The 22,667-nt window shown below is 40.6% G+C and overlaps 1 protein-coding gene across 5 annotated transcripts in view; it reads left to right on the top strand.

Annotated features, from left to right (window-relative positions):
- The window catches only part of tns1a (tensin 1a), a 288,746-nt gene that overhangs the window by 91,152 nt on the left and 174,927 nt on the right, over positions 1-22,667 (top strand). For all 5 annotated transcript variants that reach the window (XM_061985317.1, XM_061985319.1, XM_061985320.1 and 2 more), the window contains exon 4: positions 8,877-8,914. In XM_061985317.1, coding sequence (XP_061841301.1) covers positions 8,877-8,914 — 38 coding nt within the window. The remainder of the gene's footprint in view (positions 1-8,876; positions 8,915-22,667) is intronic.

Raw genomic sequence — 22,667 nt, 5'->3', positions numbered from 1 at the left:
AGCGCCGCCCTGGTGGCTCTCTGGAGCTTTTTCAAAAATGTATGAAAAATGGAAAAAGATGAGGGGAAAACAAAATATTTTTTGTTTTAATATGGTTTCTGTAGGAGGAAAAACATGACACAAACCTCCCTAATTGTTTTAAGCACACTGTTTATATTAAACATGCTTCACTGGTTCGAGTATTTGGGGAGCGCCGTTTTGTCCTACTAATTTTGGCGGTCCTTGAACTCACCTTAGTTTGTTTACATGTATAACTTTCTCCGACTTTCTAGGACATGTTTTATGCCACTTCTTTTTCTTTCTCATTTTGTCCACCACACTTTTAACATTGTGCGTGAATGCACAAAGGTGAGTTTTGTTGATGTTATTGACTTGTGTGGAGTAATAATCAGACATATTTGGTCACTGCATGACTGCAAGCTAATCGATGCTAACATGCTATTTAGACTAGCTATATGTACATATTGCATCATTATGCCTCATTTGTAGCTATATTTGAGGTCATTTAGTTTCCTTTAAGTCCTCTTAATTCAATTTATATCTCATGACACACTATCTGTATGTAATATGGCTTTTAATTGTTTGTGGCTCCAGACAGATTTGTTTTTGTATTTTTGGTCCAATATGGCTCTTTCAACATTTTGGGTTGCCGACCCGTGGATTAGGGTTAGGGTTAGAGGGTTAGGGTTATCATAAGGCCATGCCAAATAAGGCATTAATAAGTACTTAACAATGACTAGTTAAGAGCCAATATGTTACTAATTTGCATGTTAAAGGGGAACATTATCACCAGACCTATGTAAGCGTCAATATATACCTTGATGTTGCAGAAAAAAGACCATATATTTTTTTAACCGATTTCCGAACTCTAAATGGGTGAATTTTGGCGAATTAAACGCCTTTCTAATATACGCTCTCGGAGCGATGACGTCACAACGTGGCGTCACATCGGGAAGCAATTCGCCATTTTCTCAAACACAGAGTCAAATCAGCTCTGTTATTTTCCGTTTTTTCGACTGTTTTCCGTACCTTGGAGACATCATGCCTCGTCGGTGTGTTGTCGGAGGGTGTAACAACACGAACAGGGACGGATTCAAGTTGCACCAGTGGCCCAAAGATGCGAAAGTGGCAAGAAATTGGACGTTTGTTCCGCACACTTTACCGACGAAAGCTATGCTACGCCAGAGATGGCAAGAATGTGTGGATATCCTGCGACACTCAAAGCAGATGCATTTCCAACGATAAAGTCAAAGAAATCTGCCGCCAGACCCCCATTGAATCTGCCGGAGTGTGTGAGCAATTCAGGGACAAAGGACCTCGGTAGCACGGCAAGCAATGGCGGCAGTTTGTTCCCGCAGACGAGCGAGCTAAACCCCCTATCGACCCTAGCTTCCCTGGCCTGCTGACATCAACTCCAAAACTGGACAGATCAGCTTTCAGGAAAAGAGCGCGGATGAGGGTATGTCTACAGAATATATTAATTGATGAAAATTGGGCTGTCTGCACTCTCAAAGTGCATGTTGTTGCCAAATGTATTTCATATGCTGTAAACCTAGTTCTTAGTTGTTAGTTTCCTTTAATGCCAAACAAACACATACCAATCGTTGGTTAGAAGGCGATCGCCGAATTCGTCCTCGCTTTCTCCCGTGTCGCTGGCTGTCATGTCGTTTTCGTCGGTTTCGCTTGCATACGGTTCAAACCGATATGGCTCAATAGCTTCAGTTTCTTCTTCAATTTTGTTTTCGCTACCTGCCTCCACACTACAACCATCCGTTTCAATACATGCGTAATCTGTTGAATCGCTTAAGCCGCTGAAATCCGAGTCTGAATCCGAGCTAATGTCGCTATAGCTTGCTGTTCTATCCGCCATGTTTGTTTGTGTTGGCTTCACTATGTGACGTCACAGGAAAATGGACGGGTGTATATAACGATGGTTAAAATCAGGCACTTTGAAGCTTTTTTTAGGGATATTGCGTGATGGGTAAAATTTTGAAAAAAACTTCGAAAAATATAATAAGCCACTGGGAACTGGTTTTTAATGGTTTTAACCATTCTGAAATAGTGATAATGTTCCCCTTTAATAAGCAACTCAATAATGGTGAATATGTTCCCCATACTAAAGTGTTACCATGTTTTTTTACTGGTGTAAAAAATGAACCGTGCATGAACATCACCTCGTTCAAAGAACAAAACAAACATAAACTCACAACAAATTACACACCTGCAAATCAGTCTGACTTCTGCTATTGCCGTATGCGTGATACGCCTATAGGGAGAATTTTTTATTTACACGATGAGTCGGGTGTGTTTTGACCTCCGCCGAACCCCTCAGCCCGACTCACCGAACCCCCAGGGTTCGATCGAACCCAGGTTAAGAACCACTGCCCTCGTGACTTTGATCTGATAACATGCACAAAAGTTGACACAAACAGGTTTAAATGGCTGAGTCGCCAGAAGAAAGCCATTTCTGCGCAAATGTCACAAAGTATCCCGCTTACATTACGCCAAACAGCACAGAGACAAGCCTCAAAACTTCTGGAACAGAGTAATTTGGAGTGATGAGACCAAAATGTAACTTTTTGGCCACTCGACCATGCAGCCCATTTTTCTTCAAGTGCCTCCTTATTGTGCATCTTGAAACAGCCACACCACAATTTTTCACAGAGTCCTGTATTTCAGCTAAAGTTATTTGTGGATTTTTCTTTGCATCTCGAACAATTTTCCTGGCAGTTGTGGCTGAAATCTTTGCTGGTCTCCCTGAATCCCTCATTTTCCACTGCTGAATCAGTGTTTGAACACTGCTGATTGGCATTCTCAGTTTCTTGGATATCTTTTTATACCCCTTTCCTGTTTTATGCAGTTTAACTACCTTTTCTCGTAGATCCTTTGACAATTATTTTGCCTTCCCCATGACTCAGAATCCAGAAACATCTGTGCAGCACTGGATGAAAGATGCAATGGTCTGTCAGAAGCCTAGAAACTCACTGACCTTTTATACACACACATTAATTACAAACAAACAGGTCTCAGGTGAGGATTAGAACCTTGATTAGCCATTCAAACCTGTTTGTGTCAACTTTTGTGCATGTTATCAGATCAAAGTCATTGGGGGTATATAATCTTTTGATCAGGGTCATTTGGGTACATTCTTTTGTCATTTTGATTTAAAAAGAGTAAACACAGTTGTTTGCCAATAAATAGCTTCACACAACCATTAAGCATGAGTGGAAGAAAGGTTTTTGTGTTATCATTCATATTCTCTGAAGAATGGCCAAGAAATCATCAATTCTCCCAGGGTATGTAAACTTATGAACACGACTGTATATTATGTGTCGATATGAATTGAAGATTAAGTACCAGGCTTGATTTTTAGCCTTTGCAGTGGAATCTCAATTTGCCATTTTGGTTCTTGAGCAGGGGTTCGTAAAAAAGAAAAGTTGGTATACTGAAGCAACTTTCTTCACACGAAACCAAGTTGATATGAGTAATGGCTTCCAGCCTTAAGAAAAGTCCATATTTTGTTTATTCTTAACCATTGTAGCGACCTGGCTGTTAGAAGTAAGGAGTTTTTGTGATTTCAAACAGTGAGTGAGTGCACCACAGGGCTAGTGACAGTGTGTGGGCATGTCAGTGGGACAGCTGCAAATGACGACAGTTTCGCTATGTTATTGTTGTTTTGACTTTGTTATTAAATAAAAAGTTTATCTATCACCCCCTTGCTATGTCTATGTCAGTGGCCTTGTGGTTAGAGTGTCCACCCCTGAGTTCAAACCCTGGCTGAGTCATACCAAAGACTATACAAATGGGACCCATTACCTCCCTGCTTGGCGCTCAGCATCAAGGGTTGGAATTGGGGATTAAACCAACAAATGATTCCCGGGCGCGGCCACCACTGCTGCTCACTGCTCCCCTGTGGGGATGGGTGAAATGCAGAGGATAATTTCACCGCACCTAGTGTGTGTGTGACAATCATTGGCACTTTAACTTTTTAACTTTAATTTTAGTAAATGTTTGTACACTTTGAACACAATATTAAGCGCTATAGGATTGAATATCAAACTGTGGAGGTCTTTCTCCCGTGGGTTCACCTGATGCTGACAAATCCTCCCACAGCCTGAATGTCTGGTGTTAAAAATGTCTTCTTTTATTGGCAGCGCACACACGCTAGGACAGCGCACAACTTTTCAGTCTCTCTGGCAATGTCCAGTGTGCGCTTCCTCGTTCACTCCAACTCCAACCCCTGTGTCTCGACCCGGCTGCTGCTAATAAGCATGACAGGTGATTGGATGATCAGTCCCAGCTGGGTAATCCAATCACCTGCCAGCTGTGCTTCGAGGCCGGTCCTTACACACGCCGCTCCGCGGCAGGACCGCCGACCACGCCCCCCTCCACACAAACGAACATAGCATGGGGGTGATGGATCAACTTCCCATTTAATAACAAAGTCAAAACAACAACAACATAGCTAAACTGTCGTCATAACGCTGATAAAGTTTGGCCCAAATACTTTTAAGCTGAGTTTAGTTTCACAAATATGATTTTTCATAAGAGGACATGCAGTTGGTATATGCATTTGCTTTAGACGTGGGCGGTTACGGTTGGGTAAGGTTTGAATGTGTACGATCCCGATTCCGAGTTTTCGCTTCGATTACGGTTCCTAACGCTTTTCAATTCGGATTCTTTTAAGAAGCAGTGTCTGTCATGTCTTTGTGATCATGTATTGTTTTAGTTATGTCCTGTTGGTTTAAGACTCTTTTTAGTTCCTGTTTACGCTCCATTGTTTGGTTACCATGTCAACCCATTAGTTTTCACCTGTTTCACGTTTTGGACTCACGCACCTGTTGCCAATCATTTCACTATTATTTAAGCCATTCATTTTCTGTTGGTCGGCCTCTGATACCTCTACTACATCTACTACCCATGCTACCCATGCTACCCTTGTTACCTGATGATACCCTTGACATCATAGTCCATGCCATAGTTCTTGTCACAGTAAGTGTTTATTTGTTTCATGTCCATAGTTTTGCCTTTGTGCTAGTTTTTTTTTGTTTTCATAGCCAAGCTTGTTCTCCGCCTTGTGCGCGCCTTTTGTTTGTACCCTTTTGTTTGTACTTTGGAGTTAAGAATAAATCATACATTTACCTTCACGCCATGTCCAGTCTGGTTCGCTTGCATTCAGGGAAAGCAACCCAGGCAGTAATTTGCGTCGTCATAGTCCATGTCTTGACAGTGTCAAATTATTAGTATGAACTTAACTCTGAATTTCTCACAGCAGCCTATGTAAATGTCAAACCTTTGTACTTCAAAATCCATGTCACCAAGTTTCTTACCACAGGACTACTCACTTTCACAAAAGTGTCACTTTATTTTTGACATAGGGATGTAACGATCCGGGTTTAATGCTGCCGATTCTATACCAATCACACGTATTGACGATAACAGTGGTTCACAAACTTTTTTCATCAAGTACCACCACAATGACCAACATTAAAATACAGAGTAGGATTAAGTATTAATTTAAAATTGTATTCTATTTTTGGCCACTGTAACGATACAGTTTGAACAGTAACACTGTGTTTGAATTTTTAATTTGGTGATTTTTTTGGTGTACCACTAGATGGAGCCCGCGTACCACTATACGTACACGTACCACAGCTTGAGAATCACAAAACTATATTATCAACATACTATTTGAACTAGTTGTTTTATCCACTTTTATTACATCCTGTCACGATGGCGCATGTTGGCTGATGGCGTGACCCCAAAATGGAGAGACAGATGGCTCGTTGCGGGTCAATTCTTTACTTGGCGGAAACAAAAGACCGGTGTAAGGCGCACGACGACAGCAAAACAACACATGCACACTGACAGCAAAGCAATAATCTAGCGCTGGCAAAGAGCGCCAGGTGAATTTTTAAATAGACTTGATCATAAATAGAAAACAGGTGCAATGGCAGGAAACTAAATTGAACGTGGTGCTGCAGCAAAACAAGGAGTCCAACAGAAAGTGGTACCAAAATAAGAGCACCAATACAGGAAATGATCCAAAGCACAGGGTAACAAACAATGTCCAAATTGTTGTGTGGAATCATGAATAAAATCAATAGTACACAATGACTAAAAAAAACCGAAAAAGTTACTATCTACTACTCTTTTAAATCCTTGGTTTTTTCCTCAAAGTTTTCAGGTGTCGAGGACACCTACGACTGATTTTGTGAAAATAAAAATAAAGATATAATCCCTCTAGTGTCAATCATATACTGATACTACCCTTGGTATGGACCAGGCCTGGGAAATTATTTTGACTCAGGGGGCCAAATTTAGAGAACAAATGTGCCTGGGAGCCGGTATATCTATCTACGTATGTAAAAAAAATAAAAAATAAAAATAATAAAATAAAAAAATATATATATGTATGTATGTATGTATGGATGTAAATGTTCACATATATATATATATATATATATATATATATATATATATATATATATATATATATATATATATATATATATATATATATATATAAATATATATATATATATATAAATATATATATATATATTTATATATATATATGTATGTATGTATGTATGTATGTATATGTTCACATATATATATATATATGTATATATATATGTATATATATATATATATATATATATGTATGTTTGTATGTATGTATATGTTCACATATATATATATATATATATATATATATATATATATATATATATATATATATATATGTTCACATATGTGAACATATACGTACATACATACATACATACATATATATATATTATTTTATTTTTTCTATTTTTATTTGTATTTTTTGTTTACATATATATATATACTGTATGTATGTATATATATATATGTTTATATATATATATATATATATATATATATATATATATATATATATATATATATATATATATATATATATATATATATATATATATATATATATATATATATATATATATATATATATATATATATATAGTACAGGCCAAAAGTTTGGACACACCTTGTCATTTCAATGGGTTTTCTTTATTTTCATGACTATTTACCTCGTAGATTGTCACTGAAGGCATCAAAACTATGACACCTGTGAAGTGAAAACCATTTCAGGTGACTACCTCTTGAAGCTCATCGAGAGAATGCCGAGAGTGTGCAAAGCAGTAATCAGAGCAAAGGGTGGCTATTTTGAAGAAAATGAAATATAAAACATGTTTTCAGTTATTTAACCTTTTTTTGTTAAGTACATAACTCCACATTCATAGTTTTGATGCCTTCAGTGACAATCTTCAATGTAAATAGTCATGATAATAAAGAAAACGTATTGAATGAGAAGGTGTGTCCAAACGTCAATTAGGAAGGTTTGTGTCATCTTTGTTCTTCTACAGAAAATATATTAAAACGAAAACAATTTTTTTCATCTTTTTCCATTTTCACACATCTCTGAAAGAGGTCCAGGGAGCCACTAGGGCGGCGCTAAAGAGCCACATACGGCTCGAGAGCCTCGGGTTGCTGACCCCCAGTATAGAGGATGTTGTTTGGGAATCTTTATGTAATAATTTCTAATTAGTAGATACGATATTCCTGAATCTATGAAAACAACATGACTTGTTATCTTATATAGTCTTACTTCTAATTTCATAATCCGTGGTCTGGATCATGTTTTTGTTCTGTTCTGTTAGTTTTGGACTCCATGAGTTCCTGTTTTTTGTGCACTCTTGTTTGTTTTGGTTGCCATGGTTGCGTATTAGTTTTACCTGCCTCTTGTGTTCGGGACGCTCACCTGGCTCAAATCATGATACATTATTTAAGCCTGCCTTTGCGAGTCAGTTGGACTGGCGTCATTGTTTGTGTCATGCGATGCCATAGTTTATAATAAGTGTTTATCTCATGCCTTGTCAAGTAAGTCGTGTTTGTTGCATGCCATAGTTTATGCTGTTTGTTTCATGCCACAGTTTCGTGTTTGTTCCACGCCATAGTTTATGCTGTTTGTTTTCCTCATGCCCTGCCAAGATTTCTTGAGAAGATTAAAATATGTTCCTACCTGCAAGTCCTGTCCAGAGTGATCCGTTTGCATCCCGGGGAGACAAACCTTGTAGCAAGCTGCAACCCCCCCGTTGTGACATCTTAAGGGACATTTTATGTAATTTACGATAAATGTGTTTGATCAATTGGTTTCGATATGCATTAAAGGTAATGGAGGTTATGTGTTTTTTTTATTTAATAGATGCTGACAAATATACCAAAATAAATTCTATATGGAGAAAAGATGCATGGATAACTGCAATAATTGTAACAATCCTTTAATAATCGAAGAATAATTTAAGTTAAATGAGATGACTAACAGCGCACGTCATGTGCTTGATATTTGCATGAGAATCGTAAAAACTTGGATGATTTTATTTGTTTAGTTGTCTGCACATGTAATCATTGGCATCAATAAACGAGCATTGTGTCAACTTACTAATCAAAATACAGACTAACAATTACACACATGTTCAAAGTTTTAAATAAATATATCTATTTAATGCTGTTTTTGTACAATGGGAAAAAAGATGGGCAAACAAACTCAAGTAAATAGAAGCCTGACCTTAAATTGGGTGCTTCTGGAATAGTTTTTCCACATTGTGGATGTTTTTGTTGTGCAGCCACTAGAGGGCAGCACCACAGCACCCTAGCACTCACTAGGTAGAACACTGACTGTGTTGAAGTTTGCTTTCCAGCAAACTAAGCAGCAAGTGTGGCTTAAAACATGACAATTCTACGTCAGTGGAGATAATGATGCGGAGTACATGCAAATTAAGCAAAACACTACCTGTTAAATATAATACTTGTTTTTCTTCTTGCAGCTTGCCGGTTGTCCTGCCATAGAAAATGTGAAGTGAAGGTAAGACACTGTTCAACTACGCGTTTTCACTTGAACATCAGCAACCTAGTGCACACCTGACATGCAAGCTCATATACAAAACCCAAAACCAGTGAAGTTGGCACGTTGTGTAAATGATAAATAGAAACAGAATACAATGATTTGCAAATCTATTTCAACCTATATTCAATTGAATAAACTGCAAAGACAAGATACTTAATGTTCGGACTGGAAAACGTTGTCGTCGTTTGCAAATATTAGCTCATTTGGAATTTGATGCCTGCGACATGTTTCAAAAAAGCTGGCACAAGCGGCAAAAAAGACTGAGAAAGTTGAGGAATGCTCATCAAACACTTATTTGGAACATCCCACAGGTGAACAGCCAAATTGGGAGCAGGTGGGTGCCATGATTGGGTATAAAAAAACAGCTTCCATGAAATGCTCAGTCATTCACGGTCACCCCTTTGTGAAAAAATGTGTGAGCAAATTGTCGAACAGTTTAAGAACAACATTTCTCAACCAGCTATTGCAAGGAATTTAGGGATTTCACCATCTACAGTCCATAATATCGTCAAAAGGTTCAGAGAATCTGGAGAAATCACTGCACTTAAGCGATGATATTACGGACCTTCGATCCCTCAGGCGGTACTGCATCAAAAACCGACATCCGTGTGTAAAGGATATCACCACATGGGCTCAGGAACACTCCAGAAAACCACTGTCAGTAACTACAGTTGGTCGCTACATCTGTAAGTGCAAGTTCAAACTCTACTATGCAAAGCCGAAGCCATTTATCCACAACACCCAGAAATGCCGCCGGCTTCGCTGGGCCCAAGCTCATCTAAGATGGACTGATGCAAAGTGGAAAAGTGCTCTGTGGTCTGACGATTCAACATTTCAAATTGTTTTTTGGAAACTGTGGCCGTCGTGTCTTCCGGAGCAAAGAATTAAAGAACCATCCGGATTGTTCTAGGCGCAAAGTGTAAAAGCCAGCATCTGTGATGGTATGGGGGTGTATTAGTGCCCAAGGCATGGGTAACTTACACATCTGTGAAGGCACCATTAATGCTGGAAAGTACATACAGATTTTGGAGCATCATATGTTGCCATCCAAGCAACGTTACCATGGACGCCCCTGCTTATTTCAGCAAAACAATGCCAAGCCACGTGTTACAACAGCGTGGCTTCATAGTAAAAGAGTGCGGGTACTAGACTGGCCTGCCTGTAGTCCAGACCTGTCTCCCATTGAAAATATGTGGCTGATTTGAAGCCTGAAATACCACAACGTAGACCCCGGGACTGTTGAACAACTTAAGCTGTACATCAAGCAATAATGGGAAATAATTCCACCTGAAAAGCTTCAAAAATTGGTCTCCTCAGTTCCCAAACATTTACTGAGGGTTGTTAAAAGGCAAGGCCATGTAACACAGTGGTAAAAATGCCCTTGGGCCAACTTTTTTGCAATGTGTTACTGTCATTAATGTTAATGATTATTTGCCATAAAAAAATTTAGTTTCTTAGTTGGAACATTAAATATCTTGTCTTTGCAGTCTATTCAATTGAATATAAGTTGAAAAAGATTTGCAAATCATTGTATTCTGTTTTTATTTACCATTTACACAACGTGCCAACTTCATTGGTTTTGGGTTTTGTACATATCCTGCTTCAAATATATAATAGTATTTGAAAAGTCCTCTTCATCTTGTTTTTTGGACATCATGAAACTTTACAATAAGAACTGGTACCCAAACTCAGTGCAGTTAATGAACTGAGTTTGGATGCGTAGCGGCCAACGTAAACAGTACTAACCAGACAAAATGAAACAGTAGCTGTCGGCGCCAAGAGAATGCCGACTCAGCAACCTGCAACAAATGGTTAATAGAGGTGATGTTGTGCAAGTCATGTCTTGTAAGTAGGCACACAGAGTCTGACGCTCTTTTTAAACTTTATTGCCAACTTTAACATGCCGGCAGCAGCCCCTAAAGCACAACACCGCTAGCCACAACAACACAGCCCTTCTTCATTATGCACAAGCCTTGGAAAAGTGAGCATCAACATTGCAACATAAGACAGTTTATTATGCACATTTTCTGTGTTCAGTATGCTGGTTTTACTGCGATAATTATGGTATTTTCTTGTGGGATTATTTTCTTTTGAATGTTATCCCTACTTAGTTAGCATTTTACTTATATTATTTAAGTATTTCAATTACTAATGTAGTCTGTTCAACTTGAATGTAAAAAAAATTAGGTAAAAATAAACATATTTTATTATGTTTATTATATTATGGCACTGTTCAAAAAGGATCTATGATGATTTTAATCTACATTCAAGACACACTTCCCTGTGGTCTAAAACTGTGGTACGCCAAATAATCAATTGAATATTCAAACACAGTGTTACTGTTCAAAGTGTGTGTAATGTTACTGTCAGGTTCAAACACTGATGACATCTATTAATCAAGACAAGAGGCAAAGAATTAAACAAAGACATAGTTAAATTTGAACTCAATATTGAGGAGAGTCGTCTGTACACTGTACCCTTGTACAGTATCTCAGCACGCTCTGCCAAAAGATTGCATGCCTCCTTCTTTTATTTTGGACCCTCCCCGACCACATGGCCACCGCTGTTTCCAAAGGACAAAGGTCACAAAAAGTTCACAGAAAAGGTCGTAAACAATTCACAGAAAAGGTCAGTTCAAAAAGAGATCGTAAAACAGTTCAAAAAGAGGTCAATAAAATAGTTCAAAAAGAGTTCGTAAAATACTTCAAAAAGAGGTCGTCTGGAAATTGGGCAGATCCTGCCATCTCTCCGCTTTGAAGTCCTTGGGTTAGAACAATATCTCTATGTTGATTACCATACATGAAAGAAAACAGAACACCTTCATTTTGCTTACACAGTGGAGTTTTACGAGCCTTACTCTTGGTAGGTTTCAAAGACAGCTCTTGTCTTCTCACCAGACCCTCAATGTAACACAAAGTTTTTATGATAATTTAGAAACTATTATTCTAACAGTTACACACAATATTGGCTCAAAAATAATAAATACAAACTCCTGACTTGTTTTTAATGAATACTCAGGCTTACTATGCTACTGCATTTTAATGTTGGTACTTGGAGAGCCAAGTGTTTTCTGAGGGGGTACTTGGTAAAAAATACTTTAAGAACCACTAGTCTACATAATATGTATTTAGTGTAAATGCTGTGTACACTTTGCTTCACAGTAAAAATGTATGATCCGTTGTTTGTGTCTGTCAGCAAAAGTTCCGATTACGTCTCAACGAGGGGCCGCGCACATTGTGTCAGTGGTAAGGGCCCCCTTGAGGGGAATTCCTTCAGAGTTATTGACACTTAGCTATTGTGTCATTGGCATTAATTCATTCTTCATTGTCAGTTTTATTGTGCATACGAGACTTTTGGCTGCTGGAAGGGGCCCCTCAAGGGGGGTTCTGACGGGGTATTCTCACATTGTCGTTGTATTTTCCGGTGATAGAATCACAAAGTTGTTGGTGTTAAATTTGAATATATGACTCGTCGTTATCAGGGGGCCCCCTTTGAGCTGGGGGCCTTAGGCAATTACCTAGTTTTCCTATCCCTGGAGCATTTAAAAAAAATGGTTTCCCATTTCCCAGTCTGTTTTTAAATATGGGGGAAAAATACAAACAAACACAACAGTTTGTTTACATGTAAAATCTTCCACTCCTTCTTTGTCTCATTTTGTCCACCAATCGTTTGATTTTGTCGTTCATTTCTTTGTTAGAGAACAGCAAGTTAGAGAAAAAAAACTGTTTTTGTGAGGAGTGTACAACGCATATTCTGTACGACACTCCAAAACAGCTTGGGCCAGCATAATGACAAAAAATAATGACCCATATTTGTATTTATTTATTTACTTAACAGTCTCCATAAATACAGGGCCCGACCGCCCTCTCATTTGCCATAGTGCCCTAAAGAAATTACCAACATTTGCGACGACAACTTTTTACTTGTTAATGGACGAGGGACATAATGGTCAACGGCATAATGATAACTCGCGATAAAATTCCAGACGGTGATAAATTACCGAAATCCCGTCATGTGTTAATGCATTTAAGGCCACACGAAGTCCGGCACATGCACACTAGCGTTGTTTGACTTGTTAATCGTTGCAGATCCACGTTAATCTTGCAACAAGCGTATCACCTTGGAGTAAGTAAGTTTAAGAGCGCACTGCTGTTGGATGGAGACAGGTGTGGACAATATTGGAGACACTTGTCCCCACACTAAAAGTAAACAGCGAAGGTGGAAAAACTATATGATGTTGTTTTCATTTTGACAATACAGCGTCCTTCAGCTGTTGTGATTGAGAGTTAATGAGGTGAGGAAACTGTCACTCCTGTTTTTTTGTTGTTGTTGGCCAAACTGTTGTACTGAACCACAAGGGGGCGTTAGAGAAGAACACATCTTGTTTATCAGACTTTATCTTCATTAGCCAAACGGCTTTGTGTTTTATTTTGATATCGAAAAGTAAACACCATGTTTGTTTGTTTTTTTACAATACTTGTGTTTTTTTCATGTCACAAAGGTACTACTTTAAAAACCATTTGACACATCATGTTGTTAATGTTTTATTGTGTATAGTTAATTCCTTTACGACATATTTCTGCTCAAACTCTTAATGGATCTGTCCCGATACATCATCTGCATGTACATAACTTAAAAAATAAATAATTACAAAAAACGCTCCCTGTACGATCAGTGTCAGAGTTTGGTTCGCATTGCCGGCAGTAAGTCGGACACGTTTCCAGTGAGGGTTGGACTCCGCCAAGGCTGCCCTTTGTCACCGATTCTGTTCATAACTTTTGTGGACAGAATTTCTAGGCGCAGTCAAGGTGTTGAGGGGATCCGTTTTAGTGGCTGCAGGATTAGGTCTCTGCTTTTTGCAGATGATGTGGTCCTGATGGCTTCATCTGGCCAGGATCTTCAGCTCTCATTGGATCGGTTCGCAGCCGAGTGTGAAACGACTGGGATGAGAATCAGCACCTCCAAGTCCAAGTCCATGGTTCTCGCCCGGAAAAGGGTGGAGTGCCATCTCCGGGTTGGGGAGGAGACCCTGCCCCAAGTGGAGGAGTTCAAGTACCTCGAAGTCTAGTTCACGAGTGAGGGAAGAGTGGATCGTGAGATAGACAGGCGGAATTGCGGTAATGTGGACACTGTATCGATCCGTTGTGGTGAAGAAGGAGCTGAGCCGGAAGGCAAAGCTCTCAATTTAATGGTCGATATACGTTCCCATCCTCACCTATGGTCATGAGCTTTGGGTTATGACCGAAAGGACAAGATCACGGGTACAAGCGGCCGAAATGAGTTTCCTCCGCCGGGTGGCGGGGCTCTCCCTTAGAGATAGGGTGAGAAGCTCTGCCATCCGGGGGGAGCTCAAAGTAAAGCCACTGCTCCTCCACATCGAGAGGAGCCAGATGAGGTGGTTCGGGCATCTGGTCAGGATGCCACCTGAACGCCTCCCTTGGGAGGTGTTTAGGGCATATCCAACCGGTAGGAGGCCACGGGGAAGACCCAGGACACGTTGGGAAGACTATGTCTCCCGGCTGGCCTAGGAACGCCTCGGGATCCCCCGGGAAGAGCTGGACAAAGTGGCTAGGGAGAAGGAAGTCTGGGCTTCCCTGCTTAGGCTGCTGCCCGACCTGACCTGGGATAAGCGGAAGAAGATGGATGGATGGATGGATGGATAATGACAAAAAATACTTCCCCCTATCAAAAGGTAAAAATAGAGATAAAGGCATCATGAAATGACAAAAAGCTGACAAGTTTATATTAATAATGAATTAAAAAAAAACTCTATGTATGCATGCATGCTTTGGAGCCCCTGCCTGGAAAGAAAATGTTTGCCTTGGTGCCCGAAAATATGAGTCCTTCCTTAAGGCAACACTTGCCTTGACCTTAAAGGGGAACATTATCACCAGACCTATGTAAGCGTCAATATATACCTTGATGTTGCAGAAAAAAGACCATATATTTTTTTAACCGATTTCCGAACTCTAAACGGGAAGCAATCCGCCATTTTCTCAAACACCGAATCAAATCAGCTCTGTTATTTTCCGTTTTTTCGACTGTTTTCCGCACCTTGGAGACATCATGCCTCGTCGGTGTGTTGTCGGAGGGTGTAACAACACGAACAGGGACGGATTCAAGTTGCACCAGTGGCCCAAAGATGCGAAAGTGGCAAGAAATTGGACGAAATTTGTTCAAAATACGAGGGTGTGGGGAAAGCCGACGAAAATGGTCAGTCGTTTGTTCCGCACACTTTACCGACGACAGCTATGCTACGACAGAGATGGCAAGAATGTGTGGATATCCTGCGACACTCAAAGCAGATGCATTTCCAACGATAAAGTCAGAGAAATCTGCCGCCAGACCCCCATTGAATCTGCCGGAGTGTGTGAGCTATTCAGGGACAAAGGACCTCGGTAGCACGGCAAGCAATGGCGGCAGTTTGTTCCCGCAGAACCCCTGGATGTCTTGGCTCACACCGCTTAAGCCACCGAAGATGATCAAGAGAAGAATATCGACCCTAGCTTCCCTGGCCTTCTGACATCAACTCCAAAACTGGACAGATCAGCTTTCAGGAAAAGAGAGCGGATGAGGGTATGTCTACAGAATATATTAATTGATGAAAACTTTATTCATTACTCGCGGTTTTACGTAAATTATTATACATAAACTGTGTTTACCAATAATTTAGCTTAAAAACAATACAACACTTAAAAACAAACACATACCAATCATTGGTTAGAAGGCGATCGCCAAATTCGTCCTCGCTTTCTCCCGTGTCGCTGGCTGTCGTGTCGTTTTCGTCGGTTTCGCTTGCATACGGTTCAAACCGATATGGCTCAATAGCTTCAGTTTCTTCTTCAATTTAGCTTAAGCCGCTGAAATCCGAGTCTGAATCCGAGCTAATGTCGCTATACCTTGCTGTTCTATCCGCTATGTTTGTTTGTGTTGGCATCACTATGTGACGTCACAGGAAAATGGACGGGTGTATATAACGATGGGTAAAATCAGGCACTTTAAAGCTTTTTTTAGGGATATTGCGTGATGGGTAAAATTTTGAAAAAAACTTCGAAAAATAAAATACGCCACTGGGAACTGATTTTTAATGGTTTTAACCCTTCTGAAATTGTGATAATGTTCCCCTTTAAACATTTTTAATTTCTAGGCCTGGGCTTACAATATAGAATGTCAGACACATTCACCCGTTTTTTTTTTTTTTGATGTCTGCTTCATTGCTTTCCTTCTCTCTCTAACGTGATCCCAGTGTGCTGTGGAAAAGAGAAGGACGTGGAGCAAATGAAAGAGGAGGATAAAAATGATGGCTTGACGAGCAGAGTCTGTTCTTAGTGGTTTTTTTTCTCGGTTAGGAGTGATCTTTGAAAATTGCCGTCACTCTCATCTCTTCTCTGCATTGCCCTCATTCTCAACCGAAAACATCCTCATCGCTTGCCCCTCCGCTCAAATGTCGCTGCAGGAATTCAGGCTAAGTGCTGGAAAAAAAACGCGGCAAAAACCAGGGGAAGTCGTTTGTGGTGACTGATGTTGAACCGAGGATGTTTCGACAGAGATCGTCATTTAACTAAACTCCGGTTTTATATGTCACCGCTGACATTGTAACAGTAAATATGTCACCAGGCGGGATTTTAATCTTTATGTTTATTAGAGGCTTTAACATCCCACCCAATCAGGATGTTTAACGCTGGCGTTCACACGATTTTATGCTGTTTATGACGATTTTAATGGGACCTATAATGATTTGAATGAGGGTGTCAAGAGGGTTTGATTTTGCCAACATGTGTGTCAAGCCTAACATTAAATATCTAATAAATGTTATGATCCGCTGCCCGGATCATATTTTTGTTTTTGTTTTCAAGTCACTTGTGTTTTCAGCACCTCTTGAGTTTGTTTCTGTTGCCATGACGGCAGATTATAGTCACCTGCCTCTGGTTAGTGTCCCGGACGCGCACCTGTTGCCCGGGCACTAATCAGAGGGCTATTTAGTTTACGCGCTGGCCTCATTCGGTCTGTTGGTTTTGTTTGCTCCTACGCAACAAGTTACGCTCCTAGTTTCGCTCATAGTTTACATTTTTGATATTAGCATCTTTGCTACCCTCTTGTTTTCCGTGCCGTGGTGCACCGCGCAGCATTTTGTTCTGCAATCAGAATAAATCATTTATACCTGCAAGCCGCTTCCTGACATCCCTCTGCATCTTGAAAAGACGACCTCCGGCATCACAATGCCTCGCAAGCGTAACAATAAAGTCACATTTAAGATTTAATGGGTTCTAAAAAACTGCTAAGTAGTAAACAAAAATATATTTATTGCATACAGAAAAAACTGATACATTGTGTGTATTAAAACCTTTTTTTGAGCCAATGCACATTTTTTGCGTTGAAAAAACCTGGAGGCACACCACCAGCAGAAATCATTAAAAAAACGAAACTCAGTTGACAATAAAAGGTTGTTATTGCAATTGTTAGATATGACTTCAAACTAGAGATGTCCCATAATATCGGACTGCTGCTATTATCGGCCGATAAATGCTTTAAAATCTAATATCGGAAATGATCGGTATTGGTTTCAAAAAGTAACATTTATGACTTTTTAAAATGCCGCTTTTACGCAAAATGTAAACAAACACCATTGGTGGATCTACACCTAACATCCACTGGAATGATACCAAGTACAGGAGCGTATCTAGTCGATGCTACTATGATTACGTCGATATTTTTTGGCATCAAAACATCTTCTTTCGTTTAAAAAAAAAAAAGTATATTATCTTCATAAACTCAGGAAATAGGTCCCTGGACACATGAGGACTTTGCATATGACCAATGTATGAACCTGTAACGACTTGGTATCAGATTGATACCCAAATTTGTGGTATCATCCAAAACTAATGTAAAGTATCAAACAACAGAAGAATAAGTGATTATTACATTTTAACAGAAGTGTAGATAGAACATGTTAAAAGAGAAAGTAAGCAGATTTTACCAGTAAGTGAACAAGTAGATTAATAATACATTTTTACAGTTTGTCCCTCATGTTGACAAAATAATAGAATGATACATGACAAAATATGTTACTGCAGACTAATTAGGAGTCTTTGTTTGTTTACTTACTACTAAAAGAATAGTTGGCTATAGAGATGTCCGATAATATCGGACTGCCGATATTATCGGCCGATTAATGCTTTAAAATGCAATATCGGAAATTATCGGTATCGGTTTCAAAAAGTCTATTCAGGTGTACTGGAGAGGAGGCTACGCCGGATAGTCGAACCTCGGATTCAGGAGGAACAGTGTGGTTTTCGTCCTGGTCGTGGAACTGTGGACCAGCTCTATACTCTCGGCAGGGTCCTTGAGGGTGCATGGGAGTTTGCCCAACCAGTCTACATGTGCTTTGTGGACTTGGAGAAGGCATTCGACCGTGTACCCCGGGAAGTCCTGTGGGGAGTGCTCAGAGAGTATGGGGTAACGGACTGTCTTATTGTGGCAGTTCGCGCCCTGTATAATCAGTGTCAGAGCTTGGTCCGCATTGCCGGCAGTAAGTCGGACACGTTTCCAGTGAGGGTTGGACTCCGCCAAGGCTGCCCTTTGTCACCGATTCTGTTCATAACCTTTATGGACAGAATTTCTAGGCGCAGTCAGGGCGTTGAGGGGATCTGGTTTGGTGGCTGCAGGATTAGGTCTCTGCTATTTGCAGATGTTGTGGTCCTGATGGCTTCCTCCGGCCAAGATCTTCAGCTCTCACTGGACCGGTTCGCAGCCGAGTGTGAAGCGACTGGGATGGGAATCAGCACCTCCAAGTCCGAGTCCATGGTTCTCTCCCGGAAAAGGGTGGAGTGCCATCTCCGGGTTGGGGAGGAGATCTTGCCCCAAGTGGAGGAGTTCAAGTACCTCGGAGTCTTGTTCACGAGTGGGGGAAGAGTGGATTGTGAGATCGACAGGTGGATCGGTGCGGCGTCTTCAGTAATGCGGACGCTGTATCGATCCGTTGTGGTGAAGAAGGAGCTGAGCCGGAAGGCAAAGCTCTCGATTTACCGGTCGATCTACGTTCCCATCCTCACCTATGGTCATGAGCTTTGGGTCATGACCGAAAGGACAAGATCACGGGTACAAGCGGCCGAAATGAGTTTCCTCCGCTGAGTGGCGGGGCTCTCCCTTAGAGATAGGGTGAGAAGCTCTGTCATTCGGGGGGAGCTCAAAGTAAAGCCGCTGCTCCTCCACATCGAGAGGAGCCAGATGAGGTGGTTCGGGCATCTGGTCAGGATGCCACCCGAACGCCTCCCTGGGAAGGTGTTTCGGGCACGTCCGACCGGTAGGAGGCCACGGGGAAGACCCAGGACACGCTGGGAAGACTATCTCTCCCGGCTGGCCTGGGAACGCCTCGGGATCCCCCGGGAGGAGCTGGACGAAGTGGCTGGGGAGAGGGAAGTCTGGGCTTCCCTGCTTAAGCTGCTGCCCCCGCGACCCGACCTCGGATAAGCGGAAGAAGATGGATGGATGGATGGATGGTTTCAAAAAGTAAAATTTATAACTTTTTCAAACGCCGCTGTTTACACGAACGTAGGGAAAAGTACAGAGCGCCAATAAACCTTAAAGGCACGGCCTTTGCGTGCCGGCCCAGTCACATAATATCTACAACTTTTCACACACACAAGTGAATGCAGGCATACTTGGTCAACATCCATACAGGTCACACTGAGGGTGGCTGTATAAACAACTTTAACATATTTTACAAATATGCGCCACACTGTGAACCCACACCAAACAAGAATGACAAACACATTTCGGGAGAACATCCGCACCGTAACACAACATAAACACAACAGAACAAATACCCAGAACCCCTTGCAGCACTAACTCTTCCGGGACAGCTACAATATACACCCCCGCTACCAACCCCCAAAACCCCCCCATCCCACAACACCGCCCACCTCAACATCCTCATGCTCTCTCAGGGAGAGAATGTCCCAAATTCCAAGCTGCTGTTTTGAGGCATGTTAAAAAAAATAATACATATTGTGACTTCAATAATAATTAAAGCTGCGAGCAGCGATGGACGGGACCGACTTTGAGGGCTCATAAAATCCAAACCGGAGCAGTAATAAAACTCTTTCATCAACTTTTAATCAGAAGGGTTCAATCTCTCTCCTGCGCTAATTTGAAGCCGACACGACAAACGCGCTCAGAGGAGATAATGTTTGAAAAAAGGTGACTGTTTTTACTCAACTTTTGTTTTGAAGGGGAAATTGCAAACTTCCTGTTGATTTTTGCTGGGGGTTGTCAGTGTATGAAATATAGCTCTAAGTGAGACCTACATAGAGGTTTTTGTTTCATGTCTCTATGACATTCCTACTGGGAGTTACAGGCAGTTGTGTCTGTGTTTTCTTCCCCGGGAGCGCAAGAGCGCAATTTTGAGTTTTGGGGTTTGGTTTTTTGATTAAATCGCAATTTTCGCCAGTCCTGATGTGTGTGTCCAATTTGGTGAGTTTTGAAGCATGTTAAGAGGGTCAAATTACAGCTCAAAGAGGCGGCGGTATAATAATAAAACGCTAGAAATTCAATAGGGTCCTCTGTCCCAATGGGACTCGGTCCCTAAATATGCCATGTTGGCATTTTTTTTTCCATAACTTGAGTTGATTTATTTTGGAAAACCTTGTTACATTGTTTAATGCATCCAGCAGTGCATCACAACAAAATTAGGCATAATAGTGTGTTAATTCCACGACTGTATATATCGGTATCGGTTGATATCGGAATCGGTAATTAAGAGTTGGACAATATCGAAATATCGGATATCGGCAAAAAAGCCATTATCGGACATCTCTACTTTAAACCATAACCAACCATGCATCACTATAGCTCTTCTCTCAAAGTAGGTGTACTGTCACCACCTGTCACATCACGCCGTGACTTATTTTGAGTTTTTTTTTGCTGTTTTCCTGTGTGTAGTGTTTTAGTTCTTGTCTTGCACTCCTATTTTGGTGGCTTTTTCTCTTATTTTGGTATTTTCCTGTAGCAGTTTCATGTCTTCCCTAGAGGGGGGGGGGGGGTTACCCACATATGCGGTCCTCTCCAAGGTTTCTCATAGTCATTCACATCGACGTCCCACTGGGGTGAGTTTTTCCTTGCCCTTATGTGGGCTTTGTACCGAGGATGTCGTTGTGGCTTGTGCAGCCCTTTGAGACACTTGTGATTTAGGGCTATATAAATAAACATTGATTGATTGATTGATTGATTCCTTTGAGCGATAAATCCCACACCTGCTGGATTTACTCCCTATTTTATGCTGCAGCTGTCACATACACTGTAATATTGCACATGGTAATTGTTATATATTGTATATATGATATAGACAGAATATAATATATCAGTATATATAATATACTGTACATATATTATGTAAATATTACCGTATTTTTCGGAGTATAAGTCGCACCGGAGTGTAAGTCGCACCTGCCGAAAATGCATAATAAAGAAGGAAAAAAACATATATAAGTCGCACTGGAGCCCAGCCAAACTATGAAAAAAAACTGCGACTTATAGTCTGAAAAATACGGTACGTATATATATTATATTTTTTATTGCTATATTTAGTCTATTTATAACTGCATTGTCCTTTCCATCCTTACACTTTCCATCATTGTAACTGAGCTACTGTGTGGAACAATTTCCCTTGTGGATCATTAAAGTTTGTCTAAGTCTAATGTCTAAGTCTATCTACTTTGTTTTAGCAATCAAGGATATTTCAGTTGTTTTCATCCTTCTTTGTGGGGACATTGTCGATTGTCATGTCATGTTCGGATGTACTTTGTGGACGCCGTCTTTGCTCCACAGTAAGTCTTTGCTGTCGTCCAGCATTCTGTTTTTGTTTACTTTGTAGCCAGTTCAGTCTTAGTTTTGTTCTTCATAGCCATCCCTAAGCTTCAATGCCTTACCTTAGGGGCACGAACCTTTCGTTTATATTTGGTTTAAGCATTAGATACCTTTTTTACCTGCACCCTGCCTGCCGCTGTTTCCGACATCTACAAAGCAATTAGCTACCTGCTGCCACCTACTGATATGGAAGAGTATTACACGGTTACTCTGCCGAGCTCTAGACGACACCGACACTCAACAACAACACATCATTTGCAGACTATAATTACTGGTTTGTAAAAAATATTTTTAACCCAAATAGGTGAAATTATATAATCTCCCACGGCACACTAGTATTAAACACTGTATTAAAATGCTAAAAGTGATCCAGTTTATCAATTTACTGTTTTATAAATGTAAGCTTTGTGTTGTTGGTGACAAAGCACATTAGTGTACCAAAGTTCAGTGCAGTAAATTCCCATTAAGAATACATGTACTCTTACAACCCCTTGTGTGTAGTATGTGTGCTGTGTCAAGCCAATATCCCTGCATCTCTCCGTCAGTGCAAACAAGTCTGAATCACTTTTTTGCTCTGTTTTGAAACGACGCTGTGGTAGTTTTCTGTGTGATTGAAGGCGCGGTGGCTTGTGTGGGTGCCGAGGAAGTGGCTGTCTGGATACTTCCAAACAGCAGGGCTGCAAGGCGTACTTGTTCTCCTCTGGCTCGTGTCCTAGAATACTGCTTCTATATCCGGGTGTTGCTGCAGCAGTTTCTGCCTTGCACTGAAAACTAATTTATTTGGATAATATACAATACTGACAGAGACGGCCAGAGTGGGGCCACTTTTCCAGCCAGGCAGCTTTGG

Source organism: Nerophis lumbriciformis, linkage group LG23 (genome assembly GCF_033978685.3).
Source record: "Nerophis lumbriciformis linkage group LG23, RoL_Nlum_v2.1, whole genome shotgun sequence".
In the NCBI taxonomy this organism is placed as follows: Eukaryota; Metazoa; Chordata; class Actinopteri; order Syngnathiformes; family Syngnathidae; genus Nerophis; species Nerophis lumbriciformis.
Note: the sequence above shows the minus strand (reverse complement) of the source record. Positions and strands in the feature narration are given on the sequence as shown.